The following is a 27,098-nucleotide window of genomic DNA, read 5'->3' on the forward strand; positions in this document are numbered from 1 at the left end:
AGGACTTGAACAGCACTATAAACTAACTATGGAGCATTCTCCAAGATAATCATCAATTTAGTTCAGTTCAGATCAGTTGCTCAGTGGTGTCCAACTCTTTGCAACTTCATGGACAGCAGCACGCCAGGCCTCCCTGTCCATCACCAACTCCTGGAGCTTGCTCAGACTCATGTCCATCGAGTCAGTGATGCCATCCAACCATCTCATCCTCTGTTGTCCCCTTCAGGTCCTCTGTTATCCCTTTCTCCTCCTGCCTTCAACTATATTGACTATATATTAACATACGACTAACACATTGACTACATATTAACATATGTTAAGTCAAAATACAAATCCCAATACATTTAAACAGGATTAAAGGAGTATAAAGTATTCTCTTCAGTACAATAGAATAAAGCTAAAAATCAAGAAAAAGAAAAATGGAAATTCATAAATATATACAAACTAAATAACACACTCAACAAATGGGAAAAATAAAAAACCAGAAAGAAAATTAGAAACTACTTTGAGATGAAATGAAAATGAAAAGTAAACATACCAAAACCTATAGGGGGTAGCAAAAGCAGTGCTCAGAGGGACATTCACAGCTGTAAATGCCTACATTAAAAAAGAAGAGAGATTTACGGACTTCCTTGGTGGTTCAGTGATTAAGATTCTGAATTTCCAATGCAGGGATAATGGATTTAAACCCTGGTCAGGGAACTAAGATCCTGCATGTTGTGTGCTATGGCCAAACAAAAATTATTTTTTAAAAAACCATAATATCTAAAATTATTATGACAACAAAATGATAGACAATCCAATTAACAAGTGGGCAAAGGACTTGAATAGATATTTCTCCAAAGAAGACACCCAAACGGTGACATCATTAGCCACTAGAAAAACGGCAATCAAAATCACAAATAAGATACCACTTGATACCTATCAGGATGGTTATATTCAAAAACATGAAATACAACAGGTGTTGGTGGGCATGTAGAGACATTGGAATCTTTGTACATTGTTAATGAGAATATAAAGTGGTTCAGTTCAGTTACTCAGTAGTGTCTGACTCTTTGCAACCCCATGAACTGCAGCACGCCAGGCTTCCCTGTCCATCAACTTGTGGAGTTTACTCAAACTCATGTCCATCGAGTTGGTGATACCATCCAACCATCTCATCCTCTGTCATCCCCTTCTCCTACTGACTTCAATCTTGCCCAGCATCAGAGTCTTTTCCAATGAATCAGTTCTTTGTATCAGGTGGCTAAAGTATTGGAGCTTAGCTTCATCATCAGTCCTTTCAATGAATATTCAAGACTGATTTCGTTTATGATGGACTGGTTGGCTCTCCTTGCAGTCCATGGGACTCTCAAGAGTTTTCTCCAACATCACAGTTCAAAACCATCAATTCTTTGGCACTCAGCTTTCTTTACGGTCCAACTCTTACATCCATATATGCCTACTGGAAAAACCAAAGCTTTGACTAAATGGACCTTTGTCAGCAAAGTAATGTCTCTGTTTCTTAATATGCTGTCTAGGTTGGTCATAGCTTTTCTTTCAAGGAGCAGCGTCTTTTAATTTCATGGCTGCAGTCACTATCTACAGTGATTTTGGAGCTCACGAAAATAAAGTCTGTCACTGTTTCCATTTTGTTTACCCATCTATTTTCCATGTAGTTATGAGACCAGATGCCATGATCTCAGTTTTTTGAATGTTGAGTTTTAAGCCAGCTTTTTCACTCTCCTCTTTCACCTTCATTAAGAGGCTCTTCCGTTCCTCTTCACTTTTGGCCAAAAGTTTGGTAGTTCTCCAAAAAGTTCAACACAGAATAACCTAAGACCTAGCAATTCCACCCCTGTATATATAACCAAAATAACTGAAACGTGTTCAAACAAAAATTGTACATGAATATTCATAGCAGTGGTGCTTCCCATATGGTACGAGTGGTAAAGAATCCATATGCAAATGCAGGAGAAGAAAGAGACATGGGTTTGATCCCTGGGTTGGGAAGATTCCCCTGGAGGAGGAAATGGCAACCCACTCCAGTATTCTTGCCTGGAGAATCCCATGGACAGAGAAACCTGGAGGGCTATGTCTATGAGGTCCCAAAGAGTCAGATACAACTGAAGTGATTTAGCACGCATTCATAGCTGCACTACTCACAAAAGCCAAAAGGTAGAAACCCAAATGTCTATACATGAATGGAGAAACAAAATATGATGTATCTATACAATGAAGTATTTTCAGCCAACGTTGAAAACAGTATGCCAAGTGAAAAAAATCAGACACAAGAAGCCACATATTGTATGATTCCAGTTAAATATCAAGAGTCAGCAAATCAATACGGACAGAAAACTGATTAGCTATTGTCAGGGGTTAGGGTGAAAGTGAGAATGGGGAGCAACTGCTTAACGGGTACAGTTTCCTTTGGGCTGAAAATGTTCTAGAGCTTAAAAGTGGTGGCTGTGCAAAACTGTGAGTGTACTAAATACCTCTTCACAAGCTGTAATTAAGATTGCCCAGAAAAAAATCAACACCTCAGATAGGGAGATGATACTACTCTAATGGCAGAAAGTGAAGAGAAACTAAAGAGCCTCTTGACGAAGGTGAAAGAGGAGAGTGAAAAAGCTGGATTAAAACTCAACGTTCAAAAAACAAAGATCATGACATCTGGTCCTATCACTTCATGGCAAATAGATGGGGAAAATGTGGAAACAGTGTCAGATTTCATTTTCTTGGCTCCCAAATCAATGTGTACAGTGACTGCAGCCACAAAATTAAAAGACACTTGCTCCTTGGAAGAAAAGCTATGACAAACTTAGAGAGTGTACTAAAAAGCAGAGATATCATGCTTTGGACAAAGGTCTGTCTAGTCAAAGCTATGGTTTTTCCAGTAGTCATGTATGGATGTGAGAGCTGGACCATAAAGAAGGCTGAGCACCAAAGAATTGATGCATTTGAACTGTGGTGCTGGAGAAGACTCTTGAAAGTACCTTGGACAACAAGGAGATCAAACCAGTCAATCCTAAAGGAAATCAGTCCTGAATATTTATTGGAAGGACTGGTGCTGAAGCTAAAGCTCCAATACTTTTGGCCACCTGATGCAAACAGCTGACTCACTGGGAAAGATCTTGATGCTGGGAAAGATTGAGGGCAAGAGGAGAAGCGGGTAACAGAGGATGAGATGGCTGGATGGCATCACTGACTCAAAGGACCTAATTTTAAGCAAACTCAGGGAGACATTGAAGGATAGGGAAGCCTGGTGTGCTGCAGTCCATGAGGTTGCAAAGAGTTGGACGTAACTTAGCGACTAAACAACAACAACAACAAATGTCTCCAGAGGTCAGTTTTATATTATATGTATTTTACCACAATATGGTACTAGAATAGTAAAACTCACAGACAGAATAAGTATAATGGTGATTGCCATGGGCAGGCAGAGGGGGGCACTGGGGAGTTTTAATGGGCATAGAGCTTTAGTTTTGCAAAATGAAAAGTGTTCTGGAGTGAACACTTCAGTTTTGCAAGATGAAAAGTGTTCTGTTGAACAACAATGTGAATATCTTTAATAATACTGAATTGTACACTTAAAAAATGGTTAAGATAGTAAAATTTCTGTGAATTTTACCATAATCAAAACATACAATTTAAAAAATACATGATGACACTTCATGAAAACTACTAGCATTTCTCATGATACAAAAATCTTTAATAAGATATTAGTAAATCAAATTCAGTAACACAGTGAAAACAAAACCAAAAACCACCATGACCAAATGAGGTTTAGACCAGAAAAGCAAGGTAAATTAAACACTCAAAAACCAATATATTTTATCACAGTAATAGAGGAAAAAAAGAAAAGACATATTATCAGCACAGTACATGAACATAAATCATTTGACACATTCTACTCTTATTTATGACAAAATAAAGGAAAAAAACCTCACCAAACTAGAAACAAAAATAAACCTCCTCAACCTGATGAAGAATATCTACAGAAAACCAACAGCTTGCATTGTACTTAACAGTGAAAGGGGTAAGATAAAAAAAAAGAAGGCAAAGATGTCCCTCTTCTCACTTTCATTTAGCATTGTCCTGAGGTCCCAGCCAATGTCAAAGAGCAAGAAAAGAAAACAAAGTACCTATAGATGGGAAAGAAAAAACTGTTTAGATCAGTAGATGACATGATGCTGTATGTGGAAAATACAAAACACTGCAAAAAAGCTACTATAACAAGTAAATTTTAAGAAGTTGAAGGAGACCAAGTCAATATTAAAAGCTCAATTGTGTTCCTTTCAAATTAGAAATAAAATTAGAAATTAAGCATATCGTATAATATAAAATTAATATTACACGATTTATAGTAGTATCAAAAACATAAGATACTTAAGAATACTATAAAATATGAGTATATTTTATACCCATACCTGAAAACTACAAATCATGCAGGAAAAAATGAATGAAAATTTAAACAAACAATGGAAAGATATGACGTATTCATAGATTAGAAGACTCAGTGTAAGTATGTCAGTTTTCCTTACTTTGATCCGCAAATCCCATATGTATGCATGTTCAGTCACTCAGTCGTGTCCAACTCTGTGCGACCCCATGAACTGTAGACTGCCAGGATCCTTGGTTCATGGGATTCTCCAGGCAAGAATCCTGGAGTGGGTTGCCATTTCCTCCTCCAGGGGATCTTCCCAAACCAGAGACTGAACCTGTATCTCCTGCACTCTTGCATCGGCAGGTAGCTTCTTTACCACTGAGCCACTGGCTTCCCTGGATCTTCCCTGAGGTAAATTCCATATTTATCTCAGTCACTCAGTCGTGTCCAACTCTTTGCAACCCCATGGACTATAGAGTCCACAGAATTCTCCAGGCCAGAATACTGGAGTGGGTAACTTTTACCTTCTCCAGGGGATCTTCCCAACCCAGGGATTGAACCCAACTCTCCCATATTGCAGGCAGATTCTTTATCAGCTGAGCTACAAGGGAAGCCCAAGAATACTGGAATGGGTAGTCTATCCCTTCTCCTGTGGATTTTCCTAATCTAGGAATTGAACAGGGGTCTCCTGCTTTGCAGGCATATTCTTTACCAAATGAGCTATCAGGGAAGCCCAAATTCCATATACTTCACACAAAATTCCAGAAGGCAATTTTCTTTTAGTAATTAATAAGCTGACTCTAAAATTTAGTGGCATGCAAAGGACCTCAAAGAGCCCAAATAATTTTCAAAACAAACAAAAATATCAATGAAATTTCAAGACTTAACTAAAAAAATAAAAATAATTAAGTTAGTATAGTATTGGCAAAAGGGTACACGTCAATGGAATGAAATAAAGTGCCCAGAAACAGACCATGCATATATGGTCAACTGATTTTTGACAAGGAGGCTGAGGCTAATTCTGCAAAAAGATATAGGAAAAACATTTCGCCACCATGGGATGGGCAAGGTTTCTTACATGTAACACTAAAAGCATGAATCACAAAAGAAAAATTAATAAACGAAAGTTGAGCAAAATTTTTAAAAATTGCTTTTCAAAAGAAAATAGTAAGAGAATTAAAAAGCAAGCTGCAGGATGGGGGGAAAACCAAATACTTGACAACTTACATCTAGAATATATAAAGAACTCTAATACTTCACTATCAAGAAGGAAGAGGGTGAGTGGGTGAAAAAAAGGCAAAATATTTGAACAGACAGTTAACAAAATTAAACTGGACAATGAACACATTAATCACTGGAGGAACACAAATTAATCCCACAAGGAGATATTAGAATCATCAAAATTTAGAGAAACGACAATACGAAGAGTCATTGAATATGCAGAATGATGGACCTCTCATACATTCCTAGCAGGATTGTGAAATAGCAAAACCATATTGGGAACCAGTTTGGTAGACTTTTTTTTATAAAAAATAAACACTTAACATATAAGAACTGAACAAAAAAGATCTTCATGACCCAGTTAATTATGATGGTGTGATCACTCATCTACAGCCAGACATCCCGGAATGTGAAGTCAAGTGGGCCTTACGAAGCATCACTACAAACAAAGCTAGTGGAGGTAATGGAATTCCAATTGAGCTATTTCAAATCCTGAAAGATGATGCTGTGAAAGTGCTGCACTCAATATGTCAGCAAATTTGGAAAACTCAGCAGTGGCCACAGGACTGGAAAAGGTCAGTTTTCATTCCAATCCCAAAGAAAGGCAATGCCAAAGAATGCTCAAACTATGGCACAATTGTGCTCTACTACTGTGGGCAAGAATCCCTTAGAAGAAATGGAATAGCTCTCATAGTCAACGAAAGAGTTTGAAATGCAGTACTTGGGTGCAATCTCAAAAATGACAGAAGGATCTCTGTTCATTTCCAAGGCAAACCATGCAATATCACAGTAATCCAAGTCTATAACCCAACCAGTAATGCTGAAGTTGAACAGCTCTATGATGACTGACAAGACCTTCTAGAACTAACAACAATAACAAAAAGATGTCCTTGTCATCATAGGGGACTGGAATGCAAAAGTAGGAAGTCAAGAGATACCTGGAGTAACAGGCAAGTTTGACCTTGAAGTACAAAACGAAGCAGGGCAAAGGTTAACAGAGTTTTGCCAAGTGAATGCACTGGTCAAAGCAAATACCCTCTTCCAACAACATAAGAGATGACTCTACACATGGACGTCACCAGATGGTCAACACTGAAATCAGATTGATTATATTCTTTGTAGCCAAAGATGGAGAAGCTCTACACAGTCAGCAAAAGCAAGATTGGGAGCTTACAGTGGCTCAGATCATGAATTCCTTACTTCAAATTCAGATTTAAATTGAAGAAAGTAGGGAAAACCCACTAGACCATTCAGGTATGACTTAAATCATATTCCTACAATAATACAGTGGAAGTGAGAAATAGATTCAAGGGATTAGATCTGATAGACAGAATGCCTGAAGAACTATGGAAAGAGGTTCGTGACATTGTACAGGAAGCAGTGATGAAAACCATCCCCAAGAAAAAGAAATGCAAAAAGGCAAAATGGTTCTCTGAGGAGGACTTACAAATAGCTGAGAAAAGAAGAGAACCTAAATGCAAAGGAGATAAAGAAAAATGTACCCATCTGAATGCAGAGTTCCAAAGAATAGCAAGGAGAGATAAAGCCTTCCTAAGTAATCAATGTAAAGAAATAGAGGAAAACAATAGAATTGGAAAGACTAGGGATCCCTTCAAGAAAATTAGAGATACCAAGGGAACATTTCATGCAAAGATGGGCACAATAAAGGACAGAAATGGTATGGACCTAACAGAAGCAGAGATATTAAGAAGAGGTGGCAAGAATACACAAAAGAACTATACAAAAAAGATCTTCATGACCCAGATAATCACAATGAGAGCCAGACATCCTGGAGTCTGACATCAAGTGGGCCTTTGGAATCATCACTATGAATAAAGCTAGTAGAAGTGATGGAATTCCAGCTGAGCAATTTCAAGTACTAAAAGATGATACTGTGAAAGTGCTGCAGTCAATATGTCAGCAAATTTGGAAAACTCAGCAGTGGCCACAGAACTGGAAAAGGTCAGTTTTCATTTGAATCTCAAAGAAAGGCAATGCCAAGGAATGTTCAAACTACCACACAATTGCACGCATTTCACATGCTAGCAAAGTAATGCTCAAAAGTCTTCTAGCCAGGCTTCAACAGCACTTGAACCGAGAATGTTCAGATGTTCAAGCGGAATTTAGAAAAGCCTAAGGAACCAGGGATCAAATTGCCAACATCCACTGGATCAGAGAAACAACAAGAAATTCCAGAGAAATATCTACTTCTGCTTTAAACACTACGCCAAAGCCCTTGACTGTGTGGATCACAACAAACTGTGGAAAATTCTTAAAGAGATGGGAATAACAGAACACCTTACTTGCCTCCTGAGAAAGCTGTATTCAGGTCAAGAAGAAACAGTTAGAACTGGACATGGAACAACAGACTGGTTCCAAATTGGGAAAGGAGTATGTCAAGGCTGCATACTGTCACCCTGCTTATTTAACTTATATGCAGAGTACATCATGTGAAATGCTGGCCTGGCTGAAGTACAAGCTGGAATCAAGATTGCTGGGACAAATATCAATAACCTCAGATATACAGATGACACCATTCTTATGGTGTAATTAACAAAGAGGAACGGAAGAGCCTCTTGATGAAAGTGAAGACAGTGAAAAAGTTGGCTTAAAACTCAACATTCAGAAAACTAAGATCAGGGCATCTGGTCCCAACACTTCATGGCAAAATGATGGGGAAACAATGGAAACAATGACAGACATTATTTCCTTGGGCTCCAAAATCACTGCAGGTGGTGACTGCACCCATGAAATTAATAGCTATGACCTACCTGCTGCTGCCGCTGCTGCTAAGTCGCTTCAGTCATGTCCAACTCTGTGTGACCCCATAGACGGTGGCCCACCAGGCTCCCCCATCCCTGGGATTCTCCAGGCAAGAACACTGGAGAGGGTTGCCATTTCCTTCTCCAGTGCATGAAAGGGAAAAGTAAAAGTGAAGTCACTCAGTCATGTCCAACTCTTTGTGACCCCATGGTCTGCAGCCTACCAGGCTCCTCCGTCCATGGGATTTTCCAGGCAAGAGTACTGGAGTGGGGTGCTATTGCCTTCTAGATGGAATATTAAAAAGCAGAGAGAATACTTTGCTGACAAAGGTCCATCTAGTCAAAGATATGGTTTTTCCAGAAGTCACGTATGGATGTGATAGTTGGACCATAAAGAAAGCTGAACGCCGAAGAATTGACACTTTTGAACTGTGGTGTTGGAGAAGACTCTTGAGAGTCCCTTGGACTGCAAGGAAATCAAACCAATCAAATCAAAGGAAATCTGTCCTGAATATTCATTGGAAGGAATGATGCTGAAGCTGAAACTCCAATACTTTGGCCACCTGATGCGAAGAACTGACACACTGGAAAAGACCCTGATGCTGGGAAATATTGACGGCAGGAGGAGAAGGGAATGACAGAGGATGAGATGGTTGGATGGCATCACTGACTCAACGGACATGAGTCTGAGCAAGCTCCAGGAGTTGGTGCTGGACGGGGAACCCTGGCTGCAGACCACAGGGTCGCAAAGAGTTAGACATGACTCATCTACTGACTTGAACTGATAGTGGTAATGGGGGTTTTTAGCAGTCAAATTTGTAGTAATCTTGTACTAAAACACTGACACTCTACCAAGAATCTTACACTTTGCTAGAAAGCAGAAGTTTACTGAAACCAAAACAATATGCTCTAAGATGTCAAGAGTTCGCTAAGCCTGGAAGCTGAACATGTATCAGAACAATAAGGCAATGCTGCTGCTGCTAAGTCGCCTCAGTCGTGTCTGACTCTGTGCGACCCCATAGACAGCAGCCCACCAGGCTCCTCCGTCCCTGGGATTCTCCAGGCAAAAATACTGGAGTGGGTTGCCATTTCCTTCTCCAATAAATTCAGGACCATTAATATATGATGTCAAACTAATTGTAACAGCTGTAAGGACATTCACATCCCTCTCCATGGTAAAAAAAAAAAAAAAAAAAAGCCTTGTAAGATGATCATAAATTAAATGTTTAACAATCAAATGTTTTCCCATTATAAAAAACACTACTTGAGATAATGAAAAGTCTACTTCAGGGAGCAGAATAGTCAAAGAATTCCAGTGAAAGAGGTTACTGCTTAATCAAGTGGCATATCAATTTCAGACTAAGGCAGTACTTTGAATTCTTATACTCTGTAATCTAATCCCCCAAACATCACTGCTTTTGTCATCTTTTATACCTATGATTCTATGATTTAATAAGGTAATTTTTAACTTCAGTTTTTCTAGAACAGCCTCTACAAACATTATTTTAAGGCCTTAAGATGAAATACTTCATGTAGTTATCTTTAATTTAGAAAAAAGAAAGAAGAAAAAAGACCTACTATATTCAAACATACAATTGAATGATAAAAATGAGTACTATTTTATCAGTGTTTAGGTATGGCCTTCCCCTAAACTTAATTTTTATAATTTATATTAATATATTCCTCTACAGACATCTTCATTTATTAAGACCTCAAAACTTGACATGTATGTTAAGAAAAAATTATACAAAGTAAATATGCTTCAAACACATCATTAATAAACTGGAATACTACATCCAAACAGTTAAGAACTCTCTCAAAATTCAAAACCCCTTATTTGAAACTATCAGAAGTTAGCAAACTGACAAGTATTCTTGTGAAAGATGACAATAAAAAGAATGTTCTCTTTCGTTTCAGATGCTAAAGCAAAACCAAAAGTAACTGCTATGCCTCTGATAACAATATCAACCTACATCAATAGAAGAGCTAAGTTTCAAAATGTTCCCTCCTGATACATGACCGCTGCAGATATTTCTATGAAACAACTGGGAAAGTAAATAAACCAGAAAACACAAGTTGGAGAGTGTTTCTTCTGCTGTTTATTTCTTTTCCATTTTATGTTTTGTGTGTGTGTGTGTGTGTGTGTGTGTGTGTTTTCTACTCTTCTTTTTGGCACCACAGAATATTATTTTTCCTAAAAGTCTTTGTTCCCATAAGACCAATGACAGGATGACATCAGAACATATTTATAATTTTCTATTTTCAAAAAAATATTCTCTCTCACATAGTAATACACTTCATACAAGGCTTTGTCTCACCTGGCCAGTTCTTTAATTAAGTTTGCAATGCGTCTTTTGTCTTCAAGACACAAATCCTTCAGTGATGCACTCTTTATTTCTCCCCTGCAGAAACTCTAAAACAAACAAAAAAAATCATTCTGATTAACTTTCACAAAAAACAACTTTCAAGACTTTTCAAGAAATTTCTTTAAATTAGCACAGGGGATGAAATTTCTTGGATCTCTTTTATTTGGTAGAAGACTACCTATTTCATTTAAAACTACTGTGAACTCAAAACAGGCTACGGAACAATCTGTCCACCAGGGGACATCATGAAATTTACACAGGAAAAGCAGAGTAAGAACTCACAGACACAAATGCTTAAGTATCAGGGAATAATAAGGAAACAACTTTCCCCTGGTGAACGTCACAGAAACAAACATCTAATGGAAGATACTGAGATCCTTCTGACACCACAGTCTATGGCTGCTTGAAGGTTTATTAAGGTTGGCAGCAGAGGCACCAGTTTCTAAGCTCTCAATATATCCCAAGGTTCATTCCAAAGGGTATTAGATCAAAGAGTAATAGTAATAATAGGTAACGTTATATCCAGTGTTATTATATCCAGTTATATCCATTATATCCAGTGAATATTCTAAGTATTTTATACTTATTAATCCATTTCATTTTCACCACAGTGCTATTAGGTAGGTATTATTCCTGTTCTATAGTGAGGGTACATACCTTGCCTAGGAATATAGCAGTGAACTAGCAAAATCGAGATTCAAGCATTGATTCCACAGTCTATGTTCTTACTCACTGTACTATCCTACCTCCTATACTATAAAAAGTTCTCCTAGTACATGAACGGAGAAGGCACTCTTCCAGTCCTCTTGCCTGGAAAATCCCATGGACGGAGGAGCCTGGTGGGCTGCAGTCCATGGGGTCGCGAAGAGTCGGACACGACTGAAGTGACTTAGCAGCAGTACATAAACATCAAAGCTATGAAACCTAGGAATTCACTTGTAGGTAACACGTAAAAGGAATATGTTTAAAAAAACAATCCTTGGCATTGCCATTTATGCAACCACAAAGTAAATTAGTCCAATTACTTCACGTGGCCAAGAATAATCCAAGACCCCTAAAATGAATCCTGGAAGCACTGTTAGCCAAAGATGGGAAAGATAAGGGAGAAAAAGGAAATGGGAAACAGGATATGGTAAAAAGACAAAACATTAAATGGATTTGGTTTTAGATTTTAGATATGGTCAGTTTGAGATGCCAGGAGGACATTCATGGGGAAATGTTTAGGCAGGAAGCTGAAAATGTGGGTCTGGATCACAGGTCAGAGAAAAACATAAAAATTTAAAATTCAGCCATATGTTGCTATCAATAATGTTTAGATTTTTATTATTTTCTTTATATTTTTCTATGTTTTAAAATTTTCCTTAAAATTAAGAAAAAATACTAATTTTTAAAAATCAACTCCTAATCCAAGAAAATAAAACTGGTAACTAAAAAGACAAAAGGAGGATCAGAAGCATACAATATTGTAGGAGAAAAAAGTTTTAAGAAGAATGTGGGGTTAACAGTGGTAATAATCAAAAAACAGAATATTAAAAGGAGTCACTGGATTTGGCAATGGGAAAAATTGCTGAAAACCCATTAAGAGATTTTCAGTAAACAAAAAAAAAGAAAGCCTTGCTAATAGGCAAGAACTTCAGCAGCATTGTGTTCAGGCAAAAACCTGAAAACACAAATGTTTGTCAACCAGAGTTAAACTGTGGTATATTTATACAATGGAATTCTGCAGCTACTGATTGTTAGTTGACATTCATCCATCTTCAAACCCACCCTACCCTGCTTTGCTTTGTGAGGCTGAGGCTCTGAAAACCTCAATTCTCCTTTGCCACATGATTCTCTACTAAGCTGTGCTTAGTCGTTCAGTCATGTCCAGCTCTTTGTGAGCCCATGGACTTGCAGCCCGCCAGGCCCTCCTGTCCATGGGAAATCTCCAGGCAAGAATACTGGAGTGGGTTGCCATGCCCTCCTCCAGGGGATCTTGCCAACCCAGGGACTGAACACAGGTCTCCCACATTGCAGGCGGATTCTTTACCATCTGAGCCACCAGGGAAGCCCGTTCTCTATTAAGCTCTACCAACAGGGAGAAGGAGAGGCTCTGAGAGGAAGAAAGGACACATTCCTTCCTATTGCTTTCTGTTTCTGTCAGTGTTACCCCTGCCAGAGATCTTCACCCTGGCAAGAACAACTGATTCCTGTTGGTAATTCTTCCAGGCCTCACAGAACCAGCCTTTGTCATGTCTCCTTGGAGACAGCAATACCCCTTAGGCTAGTTCCCCATCATCAAAGGTCCAAGTTTCAGCTCTAAGTGGCCCCTCCTCCAAGTTTCTAGGTTTTAATAATTCCAGCTTGTTCTGCTTTCCCAACTCTAGAGATGGTGGCTGTGTCTTGCCATTATTACATACATGGTAACTTAGTGTACCCTTTTTGCCTTTCAGTTCTCCAGCACCAGTCTAACAAGTTTTTATATACTAAACATACTCTCAGTTGAAATAACTGAGTAAACCCTGATTGAAATATCAGTGAAAAGAAATTAAATATGACAACTTGCAGCATAAATAAATCTCAGAAACATAACACTGAATAAAAAAAAATCAGACAATATGATATGAGATCATTCATAAAAAGTTGGAAATACACACAAAACTATGGGATTCCCTGGTGGATCAGTCAGTAAAGAGACCTCCTGCAATGCAGGAGATGCGGGTTCAGTCCTTGGATTGGGAAAGATCCCCTGGAGGAGGAAATGGCAACCCACTGCAGTATTCTTGCCTGGAAAATCCCATGGACAGAGAAGCCTGGTGGGCCACAGTCCATCAGGGTTGCAAGAGGTGGACACAACTTAGTGACTAAACCACCACCACCATTGTTTAAAAAACAAATACGTGTTTACACCATATAGGACAGCAGTTGATAAACTACAACTGCAAGCTAAATCTGGCTCAAAGCTTATTTTTGGGAAAAAAGAGTTTATTAAAACACAGCCATGCATATTCATTTATACACTGACATACATATGGCTCTTTCCACACTATCATGGCAGAATTAAATAATTAAGACAGAGGCCATGTGTCTCACAAAGGCTAAACATTTACCATCTGGCCTTTTACAGAAATAGTTTGTCAACCCCTGATAAAGAGAAACAACAGAATGATAAACACAAAATTAAAGATAGAGATTACCAAATAAGATGCTATGCTATACTAAGGGAAGAATAACACATCTCTCATATATTACCTCAGACTGCAAGGAAGTCTGAGGCTCCTCCCTGTCAGTCTTTCTTTCCTTCTCGTCTCACAGATGCCAGACTTGTAGTGAAATCTTAAGTATCTCCTTGATTTATAACAGCATCATGGCAATTCAAAGCAGAAATGAATGGTTCCCTCAATAATCGGTACTGAACCAAAAGACTATCAGTATGACAAAATGATTTGGAAAAAGGTTTGTCACATTTTTAAATCTCTTTACAAGACAACTGAATAAAAGAAATCCAAACTGAAAAGGCAAATGTAAAACTATCTCTATTCACAGATGGCATAATTTGAATTATGCCTATATCTATTATAGGCATAATAGATAATTTCCTATCTTGTACATACGAAATGGTAAGAAAATCACCAAAAAGCTATTAGATTAGAACAAATAAATTAATTTAGAAAGGTTACAGGATAAAAAATCAACTATGTTTCTATATACTAGCAGTCAAAAATCCAAAAATGAAATTAAGAAAATGATTTCATTAATAGTAGCATCACAAAGTATAAAATACTTAAAACTTGAAAATAAATTTGGCATGTACACTGAAAACAACAAAACATCACTGAAAGAAATTAAAGATTTAAATAAATAGACAATTTACACACCATATTCAAGGTCTGGAAGACAATATTATGAAGCTGAGAGTACTCGCCAAACTGATCTAAAGATTCAACACAAGGTAGGGGTAGCGGAGTAGGAGACACAAACTATGGGGTGTAAGGCTCAGGCATGTACTGTGCAGCACAGGAAATACAACTGATATTTTGTAGTAACTGTAAATGGAAAGTAACCTTTAAAGTTGTATAAAAAGTTAAAATAAAAAAAAGATTCCCAATCATTCAATTTATGGGATTAACATATACAGAGTATTATATATAAAACAGATAACCAATAAGGACCTACTGTACACCACAGGGAACTAGACTCAATATTTTATAATAATCTATAAGGGAAAAGAATCTTAAAAGAAAAAAATATATATATACACACACATACATAATTATAAACACATATATATATAAAATTGAATCACTGTGATGTATACCTGAAACTAACACATTATTGTACATCAACTGTATTTTTCAACTTTTTTTTTAAAAAGATTCAACACAATTGCTACCAAAACCCCAAGTTGACTTTCTGCAGAAACTGGCAAGCTGATTCCATAATTCCTATGGAAACGCAAAGGACCCATTATAGGCAAAACAACCTTGAAAAAGAAGAACTTGGACTATTTACACTTTCTGATTCCAAGACTTACTGCCAAGCTACAATATATTAAAACAGAGTGGACTGGTATTAGAATAGAAATACAGATCAATGGAATAGAATTGAGATTACAGAAATAAACACTTACATTTATGGTTAAAAGATTTTTCAACAAGGGTGGCAAGACAAAGAAAAAATAGTCTTTGCAACAAATGATACTGGGACAAGACGAAATCCACATGCACAAGAATAAAGCTGGGTCACTACCCACACCATCTACAGAAATTAAATCAAAATGGATCAAAACTTAAATTAATATCTAAAAGTACAAAGCTCTTAGATATTGGTATAAATCTTTGAGACCTTGGTTTAGGTAACGATTTCTTAGACATGACAGCAAAGCACAGGCAATAAAAGAAAAGCATTGGTAAGTTGAAATTCATCAAAATTTAAAACATTCAAGCTTCAAAGGACACCAATAAAAAAGTGAAAGAACAACTCACAGAATGGGAGAAAATATGTGCAAATACTGTATCTGATAAGAGACTCAGAGGTGGAATTTATAAAGAACTCTTACAACTCATCAATAAGAAGACAAATAACTCAAACTGAAAAATATCTGAATAGACATTTCTGTAAAGAACATATACAAATGGCCAAGAAGCACATAAACAGATGATCATTACTGGCCACTGTGTGTGTGTGTGTTTAGTCACTCAGCTGCACCTGACCCTTTGCAACCCCATAGACTGTAGCCCGCGAGGCCCCGCTGTCCATGGAATTCTCCAGGCAAGAATACTGGAGTGGGTTGCCATTCCCTTATCCAAGGGATCTTCCCCACCCAGGGATTGAACCTGGGTCTCCTGCACTGCAGGTGGATTCTTTACCATCTGAGCTACCAGGGAAGCCCACTACTGGCCATTAGGAAAATACAAATCAAAACCATGAGATACCACTTCAAAGTCACTACAATTATAAACAAAAAAGATGGATATAAAGTGTTGGTGAGAATGTGGAGAATCTAGAACCCTCATACATTGCTCAGTTCAGTTCAGTTCAGTCGCTCAGTCGTGTCCGACTTCTTGAGACCCCATGATTCGCAGCACGCTGGGCCTCCCTGTCCATTACCAACTCCCGGAGTTCACTCAAACTCATGTCCATCGAGTCGGTGATGCCATCCAGCCATCTCATCCTCTGGCGTTCCCTTCTCCTCCTGCCCCCAATCCCTCCCAGCATCAGAGTCTTTTCCAATGAGTCAACTCTTCGCATGAGGTGGTCAAAGTATTGGAGTTTCAGCTTCAGCATCAGTCCTTCCAATGAACACCCAGGACTGATCTCCTTTAGGATGGACTGGTTGGATCTCCTTGCAATCCAACAGACTCTCAAGAGTCTTCTCCAACACCACAGTTCAAAAGCATCAATTCTTTGGTGCTCAGCTTTCTTCACAGTCCAACTCTCACATCCATACATGACTACTAGAAAAACCATAGCCTTGACTAGATGGACCTATGTCGGCAAAGTAATATCTCTGCTTTGCAATATTCTATCTAGGTTGGTCATAACTTTCCTTCCAAGGAGTAAGCGTCTTTTAATTTCATGGCTGCAGTCACCATCTGCAGTGATTTTAGAGCCCCCAAAAATAAAGTCTGACACTGTTTCCACTGTTTCCCCATCTATTTCCCATGAAGTGATGGGACCAGATGCCATGATTTTTGTTTTCTGAATGTTGAGGTTTAGGCCAACTTTTTCACTCTCCTCTTTCACTTTCATCAAGAGGCTCTTTAGTTCCTCTTCACTTTCTGCCATAAGGGTGGTGTCATCTGCATATCTGAGGTTATCGATATTTCTCCCAGCAATCTTGATTCCAGCTTGTGCTTCTTCAAGCCCAGCATTTCTCATGATGTACTCTGCGTATAAGTTAAATAAGCAGGGTGACAATATACAGCCTTGACGTACTCCTTTTCCTATTTGGAACCAGTCTGTTGTTCCATGTCCAGTTCTAACTGTTGCTTCCTGACCTGCATACAGGTTTGTCAAGAGGCAGATCAGGTGGTCTGGTATTCCCATCTCTTTCAGAATTTTCCACAGTTTATTGTGATCCACACAGTCAAAGACTTTGGCATAGTCAATAAAGCAGAAACATTGCTGCTGCTGCTGCTGCTAAGTCGATTCAGTCATGTCCGACTCTGTGCAACTCCACAGACGGCAGCCCACCAGGCTCCCCCATCCCTGAGATTCTCCAGGCAAGAACACTGGAGTGGGTTGCCATTTCCTTCTCCAATGCATGAAAGTGAAAAGTGAAAGTGAAGTCAGTAAGTCGTGTCCAACTCCTAGCAAAACATTGCTAGTAGAATGTAAAATAGTATAGCTACTTTGACAGTACATCAAAACCTTAAACATAGAATTACTACATGCCCCAGCAATTCTACTTCTATATATATACCCAAGAAAATTGAAAACAGAAATCCATACAAAAATCTGTACATGAATGCTGATGGAGCATATTCATATTAGGCAAAAAGTGTAACAATCCAAATGTCCTTCAACTGGTGGTTAAACAAAACATGCACTGAGCCATAAAAAGGAATGAAGCAATGATTCATGTACAACATACATGAACCTTGAAGTGAAAGAAGCCAGTCACAAAAGACCACGCAGTACATTATTTCATTTATATGAAATATTCAGAACAGACAAATATTTAGGGATTAAAAGCAGGTTAGCGGTTGTCAGGAGCTGAGATTAATGGGGAATAGCTTTTGTGAAGTGGATATACTGGGGATATAAGCAACATAAGCAGGCCTTTTGAGCTCAGTCATGTCTGACTCTTTGTGACCCCATGGACTTCAGTCTGCCAGGCTCCTCTGTTTATGAGATTTTCCAGGCAAGAATAATGGAGTTCCTCTTCCAGGGGTCTTCCCAATCCAGGGACTGAACCCACATCTCCTGCATCTCATGCATTGGTAGGTGGATTCTTTATCCACTGAGCCGCCTGGGAAGCCCATGCACGATTTGAGCTAATCACAGTTAAATCCTGTAGACAACTAAATGTGATACAGTTGACCCTTAACAATGTGAGTCTGAACTGCACAGGTCTGTTTATAAGCAGATTTTTTCAATAAATATATTGGAAAACTTATAGGAGATTTAAGACAATTTGAAAAAGCTTGCAAATGAACCACACAGCCTAAAGAAATATATAAAAACAAATTAAGAAAAAAGTTAGGTGTGTCATGAATGTGTAAAATACAGGTATATTTTACACTATTCTACACTCAATATACAATACATGTATATTGAGTGTATATACACTCAAAATATGTGTTAACCATGTTATCAGCAAAGCTTTCATTCAACAATAAGTTACTAGTGAAGTTTTGGAGGAGTCAAAAATTACATGCAGATATTTGACTGCATGGGGTTCAACACCCCTAACACCTGTGTTGTTCAAGGGTCAAGAGAAGTAACAAAACTAGACACTGAACATTTCCTCAAGAACATAAACCAGGTATTGAAAAACATTTTTTATAAAGAGTTCAATAGTAAATAATTTTGTCTTTGCAGGCATACAGCTTTACAGCACCTCTGACACTGTAATACGAAAGCGGCAGTAAGATAACATTAAAAGAATGTTAAGGGAATGGTGTGTTCTAGTAACACTTGACTCACAAAACAGGGAAAAGCAGATGCCTACAAGTCAAGACTGTCAAATCCTGGCTTAACCTCTGGTTGAGGAGACAAAATATAAAGTAAAATAACAGGGAAGGAAATGGCAACCTACTCGTGTATTCTTGGCTGGAGAATCCCATGGACAGAGGAGCCTGGCAGGCTACAGTCCACAGGGTCGCAAGGAGTCAGACACGACTGAAGCGACTTAGTACACATGCAAAGTAAACCAACCAGACAAAGCACGTACCAACGGAATGTAGAGACACTATTAGAGAGGCAAAGACAGACAAGGGAGAAATAAATGACTGAGCAATAAAAATAAAGTCTTCATGATAGTATCTGACAAGTGAAGGAAATAATAATAGTAATATAGGCTAATTTTAACAAAGCATTTTCTTATATGCAAAGGGTTATTTATCAACTAAAATATTTACATGAACAAAAATCATAAAGAATACCTAGTAAGAGAAAAAAAACTGCTGTCAATTTGATTTACTAACACCACACAGATCAGGATGTAAGATTTTTGAAACTTATGAAGACAATAAACATTTCTCAACTAAGGCTTAAAGTAAGCCTGGACATTCTGGAACGAAAGCTTTGAGTAATATATATACTTTATATTCATACTAAATATTAATAAAGCATCCTTGAATCCTCTGTATCTTTTCAAAATACTTGTAGATCATCTAATGTTCTTTCAAGGGCTCTTCTACACTGACCTATCAATTATTGTCCAGCACAGAAAAATGACTTATTGGTCAGCATTTATAAAGATTGGAGAATAAGAAAAAAAAAAAAAACAGAAAAAAGGAAATTACTGACCTGTTCATCAACTGAATCTCCTGCACCTTTTAAATACTCCATGGAGACTGGAGTAGTAGTCACCCTGGAGGTCTTGAGTTTAACATCAGCTTTTGGATTCACCATCTTGTGTCTTGACCTGATATTTCCTTCTGTAGAAATTCCTAAGGATTTCCATCAAAACAAGATTTCAAAATTAAATCTTTTCATTCTTTTAAACCCTCCCCCTAGCAAACTTTTCCTTGATACCCTCTATTGTATGGTACCGGATGGGCAAATCTCTTTATAAACTTCATTTTAAAGTTCTGTTAATAAATAATGAGTCATGAAAAGACTGTGTTTTGAATGCATTAGAGATTCAACTGAAATATTTTTTAAAGGGGATGTGAACATTTGTAAATCACATTAAAACCAATAAACTACAACATGCCATATATACCTTAACTTCCTGGAAACTAAAAATCTGAATTTTCACATAATTAGGGTGCCTCCAATGGTTCAGTTTTACAACTCATCTCATAACAATAAGTAAACTTTACAGTCTGTTACATAAACCCTACATCATGAAGTTTATACATTTTCTTTGAAATATAAAATTCAGACTATTATTTGAATATGAAAAGTAAGAAAAGAATCTGCTGCTCTTTAATCCATGAACAAAATATTCTATAAATTCATCAAAAGCTGACTTGCCAGCCAGAGCCTAAATTAAGGCAATATATCAAACCTTAATGGGGTCACACCAAATATTAACAAAGAAAAAAAATTATGTTCTGATGAACTGTTCTGCATCTACTTATACCTACAAACTTGTCCTAATGTTTTATTTTCTTCTAACTCTTAAGAAGCAAAGGAAGTTTACCAAATTAATATAGAAAATCATACCTGGAACATACACCACTGATTGTTCTTCATCAGAAACTATGCAGGAAGACATAAAGGAAAATACTAGAAAAGATTATCCAACACCCAAATGCTGTTGTTCTATACTTCTGCTATAATTTGCAATTTTTTTTGAGCTAGAAGTTTGTAACTATCTTTTAAAAACAAAACTAGGAAGTAATATAATGAAAATAAATGTAGCAAAATTAATAATCTTTTAAAGTTCATCTTTATATATTCACAACTATCTGCTTTGTAAAAATGCTGGAACGCCATGTTCCATTAAAGTTTTATCCATTCTTATTCCCAAATGACATACCCAACACTATAAATTCTGCTGTAGTTTCATTTTCTTTCCTTTTGTAAACAAGGAGTTAAATGCTCCATTGTGCTCATCTTTGGTGAACAGACAAGTTATCTGAGGCATGAATATGTTATTTCAAAATGAGTTTTAGCTTTGAAGAATACTGTTTAAGGGCACCTCAATTATGCAAACACAAAAATATTTTTTATTCTTCCACAGTACGTTCATGAAACGTCTCAAGAAGCCCTGCTATTTAACAAGTGGAAGAAATTTAAGACAAAAAGAACTATTTCGAATTTCAAAAGGAGAAATTTTGAAAGGGTGAAAGTGAAGGTCACTCAGTTGTGTCTAACTCTTTGCAACCCCATGGACTATACAGTCTATGGAATTCTCCAGGCCAGAATACTGGAGTGGGTAGCCATTCCCCTCTCCAGGGGATCCGCCCAACCCAAGGATCAAACCCAGGTCTCCTGCAACGCAGGCGGATTCTTTACCAGCTGAGCCGAACACTGATACAGAAAGGAAACCAATATAATAAAGTTTACTTTTCAGAAATAAAATTTTATTCTGAACTAGATTTAAATCCAGGTATGTCTACCATTTGATAACCTTCTATTACACATCCAGGAAGCAGGTGTCTAAACAATTATTTTCCAAATGACCTAGAAAAGTCCAAAGTTTTCTGTTACTTTATGAATACTTTGTTTTCCAAAATTTGTAGACAAATCAATTATTAACTATTTCCTCCTGGGAGCAGATGGGAATAAAACAGTGGATAAAACATGTTAGAAAGCCAATATTTTTCAGTTTAGAACCAATTCTAGAAATGGAATCTTTTCAGTGAATGCTGACTGGAAATGCCTAGACTCGTGAAGGAAATTTAGGAACACAATGGTGGTGCTTACTGTCTGACTTGCTAGGTGGTTCAGCTCTCCTCAGCAGCATATGCACTATCACAGCTTCAAGACTTTGGCTGGTAACTAGTGCCTCTAAAAACTTTAAACTCCCTCAGACATCAGGGATGAACACAGAAAATTTCAGGAGGCACATAAGACAAGTAAACTAACAAAAATTAGACCCCACTAGTCCAAGGAAATTGACTGTAACTAATACTGGAGCAGAGCGTTTCTAAATTCATTGATACCTAATCCAAAACAAAAGCTTTACAAGCTGAAATTGTGCAGACTCTTTAGCAGTAGAGTCATTTTTTTACATCCTCTGGGACTCTTCAGTTACTGTTTAATTATTCACTGTTGGAAATATACACATGGGAAAAAGTACCCAGGGGAAAAAATTCAAGATGACCCAGGACACGCTCCATATGACAGGGTCCTCAGTTAAAATATAAAATAGGGATGAATTTGCAGAATATTCTCCATCTCCAAGGATGACCTATGGAAAGACTGACATAACTGAGTCCTGGAAAACATACTACACTTCTCTAGACCATCCACAAAGGAGTCTGCTCATAGCTGGAAGGGACCAGCCACTGAGGGACCTACTTAGCCATACCTTGACTCAGAAGCTCATCAAATATTTTATACTTTCTCTTCTCTTCTTAAACCTGATACCATTTCCCCCATCTTTATTCTAAGCTAATAACTTTGCTTCCTATTTCTTTAAGAAAAACAAACTATAGAAGCCTTTGACAAACATGCATTTGCAGATGACATGATATTACATATAGAAAACACTAAAGATTCTACTGAAAAACTGCTGGAATAATCAAATTCAGATTGCTGATAAACAGAAGGTGCAGAATACAAAATCAATAAATAAAAATCTGTTATATTTTTATACAAGAATAACCACCAGGAAGACAAATTAGGGGGGAAAAATCCAATTTACCACTGCATCAAAAAAAGAGTAAAAAAAATCTAGAAAATTTAACCAAAGAGGTGAGAGACCTGTACGCTGAAAAGTTTAAGACACTGATGAAAGAAACTGAAGGAAAATGAAAGAAATTCACGCTCATGAATTAAAATATTGTTAAAATGTCCATAAAGCAATCTACAGATTCAAAGCAAAATTCCAAAGTCATTTTTCAAAGAAATATTGTAAAACAAACAATCTTAAAATTTGTATGGAACCACAAAAGACCTTAATTAGTCAAAGCAATCTGGAGAAAGAAGAACAAAGCTGGGGGCATCACAATTCCTGGTTTCAAAATACTACAAAGCAACAGTTATCAAAACACAAAAGACCCCCATGACATTAACAGCTACCCTCTTCCTCCTTTATTTTTCTCCATAGCACCCATAATCATAAAATATTATTTTACTTATTCATGAACTAATTTCATTTCACTAATATGTAAGCACCAAGCCAGTGAAAATCTGCATTGTTTTGTTCAATGTTGTATCTCTAAGATCAAAGAATGCCTGGATCATAGTAAACCATCTAGGAATGAATGAAATTGGTATTTATTTAATCCCATGAGGCACTGTCCAACAACTCTCAATGTTGTCTTTCTCTCTTTGTCCTATTCAAAATATGCAAACAAACACCACCAGCTACAGCTACACCAAATTTCTTTTTCAAATATAAGACCACTAAATAAACTGATCTTAACAAAAGTTTTTATAAATAAGACAAAATATATCTGAACTTGCCTCCATCCAACACATACTTTCTAATTTTTTGTAATCTATCTTCATCCAATTATTTTTGAGAACCCAAATATTTATCTTCTTCAAATACCAATTCCCAACAAATGTATATTTCATAGGAAAGTTAAAGAGACACAATTTGGACCTCTTATTGTGTTCTGTCACCTTAGTTCCACTTGGTTCATCTGGAAGTGCCTCAATAGGAAAAGTACATCAAGTTATAAAGTCTTTAATGCCCAAGTTTCAGAAATTAAAGTGGCAAGCAGAAACCCAAGCCAGAAATGGTAGGGAGAAATAAATATACCTATCCTAGAGCTACACTGCAGATGGTGACTGCAGCCATGAAATTAAAAGATGCTTACTCCTTGGAAGGAAAGTTATGACCAACCTAGATAGCATATTCAAAAGCAGAGACATTACTTTGCCAACAAAGGTTCATCTAGTCAACCCTATGGTTTTTCCTGTGGTCATGTATGGATGTGAGAGTTGGACTGTGAAGAAGGCTGAGTGCCGAAGAATTGATGCTTTTGAACTGTGGTGTTGGAGAAGACTCTTGAGAGTCCCTTGGACTGCAAGGAGATCCAACCAGTCCATTCTGAAGGAGATCAGCCCTGGGATTTCTTTGGAAGGAATGATGCTAAAGCTGAAACTCCAGTACTTTGGCCACCTCATGTGAAGAGTTGAGTCATTGGAAAAGACTCTGATGCTGGGAGGGATTGGGGGCAGGAGGAGAAGGGGACGACAGAGGATGAGATGGCTGGATGGCATCACTGACTCGATGGACGTGAGTCTGAGTGAACTCCGGGAGTTGGTGATGGACAGGGAGGCCTGGTGTGCTGCGATTCATGAGGTCGCAAAGAGTCGGACACGACTGAGCAACTGATCTGATCTGATCTGATCCTAGAGCAATACGATGTGAAGAAAATAAACTTGGTACTTCCCGTTCTGCAATAACCTTGTGAGAGTGAATCACTTATCAGCAACATGTGTATCATCATTACTAACCATAATGATTTTCCTGACACATACGGTTTTTCCAGTAGTCACGTATGGATGTGAGAGTTGGACTATAAAGATGGCTGAGTGCTGAAGAATTGATGCTTTTGAATGGTGGTGTTGGAGAAGACTCTTGAGAGTCCTTTGGACAGCAAGGAGATCCAACCAGTCCATCCTAAAGGAAATCAGTCCTGAATATTCTTTGGAAGGACTGATGCCAAAGCTGAAACTCCAATACTTTGGCCACCTGACGCTAAGAACTGACTCATTTGAAAAGACCCTGATGCTGGGAAAGATTGAAGGCCGGAGGAGAAGGGGATGACAGAGGATGAGATGGTTGGATGGCATCACCAACTCAATGGACATGAGTTTGAGTAAACTCTAGGAGTTGGTGACGGACAGGGAGGCCTTGAATGCTGCAGTCCATGGGGTCACAAAGAGTCAGACACAACTGAGCGACAGAACTGAACTGACATTATTTTAACATCAACATAAAGTCTCTATTTAACTGAAAACTCAATGGCAGAGATTATAGCTACTGCAATGCTTTGACCAGGTCCTTTATAGTTCATATTTGTTAATATCAGGTTTATAATACTGTTAAAGATAATACACTTGAGTGTACTTCAGCAATCAAATTTAGATACTGAAGAAATATTAATTTCTTTTGATATTACCAAGAGCTATAATGAAGAAGGAAAGCAGTTTAGGGCCAAAGGGGTATATTTCACTTGTAGATTTAAGCCATAAAATGACAACATGGCATATCACTGTTTACACATTGGGTATAAAGAAATACCTTGTGCAAAACAGCACTGCTGAATCATACTGTGCAGGAGATACACAACTCATAAAAACAACAATATGAAAAGGTGACCTTCAGTCACAGATGACCTATCCTCACATGACAGAAACATTTAGGAATGGGAAATCTCTCAATCATACTTCTCCAATTGCTTAGGTAAGGCACTAAAAATCTCTGAATAGTGTGAAAATACCAGATTACAGATAAATATACTTTTTGGCCTTTTTCTATTGAAAGTTCTAACTATAGGTACTTCAGGGGTGGTCTGGGAAGTCATCAGTGTATTGAGAAAAGAGATCAAGATCAAAAGACATTCCAATAAAAAAATTTTTTTACAAGAAGATCAAAAGACACATAACTAAATTAAATGATTCATAATTATGTTTTTTAGCAAAGATTCAGGAACAAATTCACATCTGACATGCTTTTAAGTCCTACAGATATAACATGAAAATATTTGAGGCTGGATATTAATTGGTCATTACATGGAATAGGGAGGGGAAACAGGTGATACTGGTAACCTTGAAACTCCTTTCAAACATCTGAATTTCTACAGAATGTAATCACCACCATTTTCCTGAAATAACTTCAACTCCTCACTTTCACAGCAAAGATGAGTATTTTACATTAATTTTTAGAGTAAGGAGAATGCAAGAGAAAAGGAAGGCTATATGACATCTATATGAAATACAGAGTAATATGACTATATAAACAATTGAGTACAAGGCTGCTAAGACCAAGAGCATAGATTCTGTTTACATACCTATTAACTTAATCATACCCAGTGCAACAGACTGTATCCCCTATCCACACCCACATACATTCTATTATATATCAGAACAATATCCTTATACATTTCATATCAGCACAATAGCATTGGTTATACAGAAATTTAAGGGATAATAACAAAAGCCACATAGATGGTTATGAAAATGATTACACTGAAGAACATTATAAGTTAATAAGTTTCATATATCTCTATCACAAAATTCTAACATTGCAGAGGCAATGTTTCACGAGAAAGACTCATCCCAATTTCCTGACTTCCCAATTCAGTCCAGCTGCTCCCGATGCACATATTCTCCTGACAGGTAAAGAAAAAAATATTTAATTTGCATAGTGTATTAGTGTGCTTTTTATCCACAGTGTAGGATCACAATTTCACTTGATGGTCTCCAACCTCTTACACACAAATGGCAATAATGCTTAGAAAGTCCATAACACCAAACACTCAGCAGCAAGAAATCCAAAAATGCCCCACTCTCCAAGGCATGACACTTTAATCCTAGTAATCCAACAAGGGGAATTGATAATATAACTTCTTGAGTTTTACTGACTAGCTAAGTAGAACCTGCAAAGAACGATTCAGGAGAAGTTAACAGCAATGCCTCTAACAATGCTATGGCCAATCCTAGCAAACAGACAAAAAGGCTTGCCTCTGTGGGCATCCAACACACGGAACGCCCTCCTTTCAGGTAACTCTCCTGGAACATGAAGCAAGGGACCAAAGATCAATCTGGAACAGTGTACCTAACGCAGGCAAAAGAACCAGTTTTGTCAAACATCTCATTACTCCAAGGGTAAAAGCGCCACCGCTTCTCTACCATAGAACTATCCACGAACTGATTTAACCCTGCTAGCGGTGACCCGCAACCTACATACAAATCACACTACTCCCAGGCCCTAAAATCTGCATCGCATCTGATTCCATCATCAGCATCATCAGCATCACCAGATCACGTCCCTGTGAAACCAAGTCCTACGATTCTCTGAAGATCTAAGTATGAAAATACATCGTCACTGCCAGGCCTTCGAAGTCCGACGAGGTCCTGACTTGCTCCTAACAGTGCAGG

The 27,098-nt window shown here is 37.7% G+C and overlaps 1 protein-coding gene across 16 annotated transcripts in view; it reads right to left on the reverse strand.

The window, feature by feature from the left end:
- Window positions 1-27,098, reverse strand: part of KIAA1328 (KIAA1328 ortholog) — a 425,847-nt gene that overhangs the window by 398,053 nt on the left and 696 nt on the right. For 14 of the 16 annotated variants that reach the window (XM_086372655.1, XM_086372653.1, XM_086372654.1 and 11 more), the window contains exons 2-4: window positions 20,535-20,570; window positions 19,671-19,813; window positions 10,668-10,762 (exon numbers count right to left, since the gene is read on the reverse strand). In XM_086372655.1, the coding sequence (XP_086228781.1) occupies window positions 10,668-10,762; window positions 19,671-19,813; window positions 20,535-20,570 (274 nt within the window). Of the gene's footprint in view, window positions 1-10,667; window positions 10,763-19,670; window positions 19,814-20,534; window positions 20,571-21,740; window positions 27,090-27,098 lie in introns of those variants that run through there. The other 2 variants (XM_086372656.1, XM_086372667.1) reach the window with 2 other exon arrangements.

The sequence above is a fragment of the Bos grunniens genome, chromosome 24 (genome assembly GCF_055505025.1).
Source record: "Bos grunniens cultivar Pamir isolate PY7600 chromosome 24, Bosgru_T2T1.0, whole genome shotgun sequence".
Classification (NCBI taxonomy): Eukaryota; Metazoa; Chordata; class Mammalia; order Artiodactyla; family Bovidae; genus Bos; species Bos grunniens.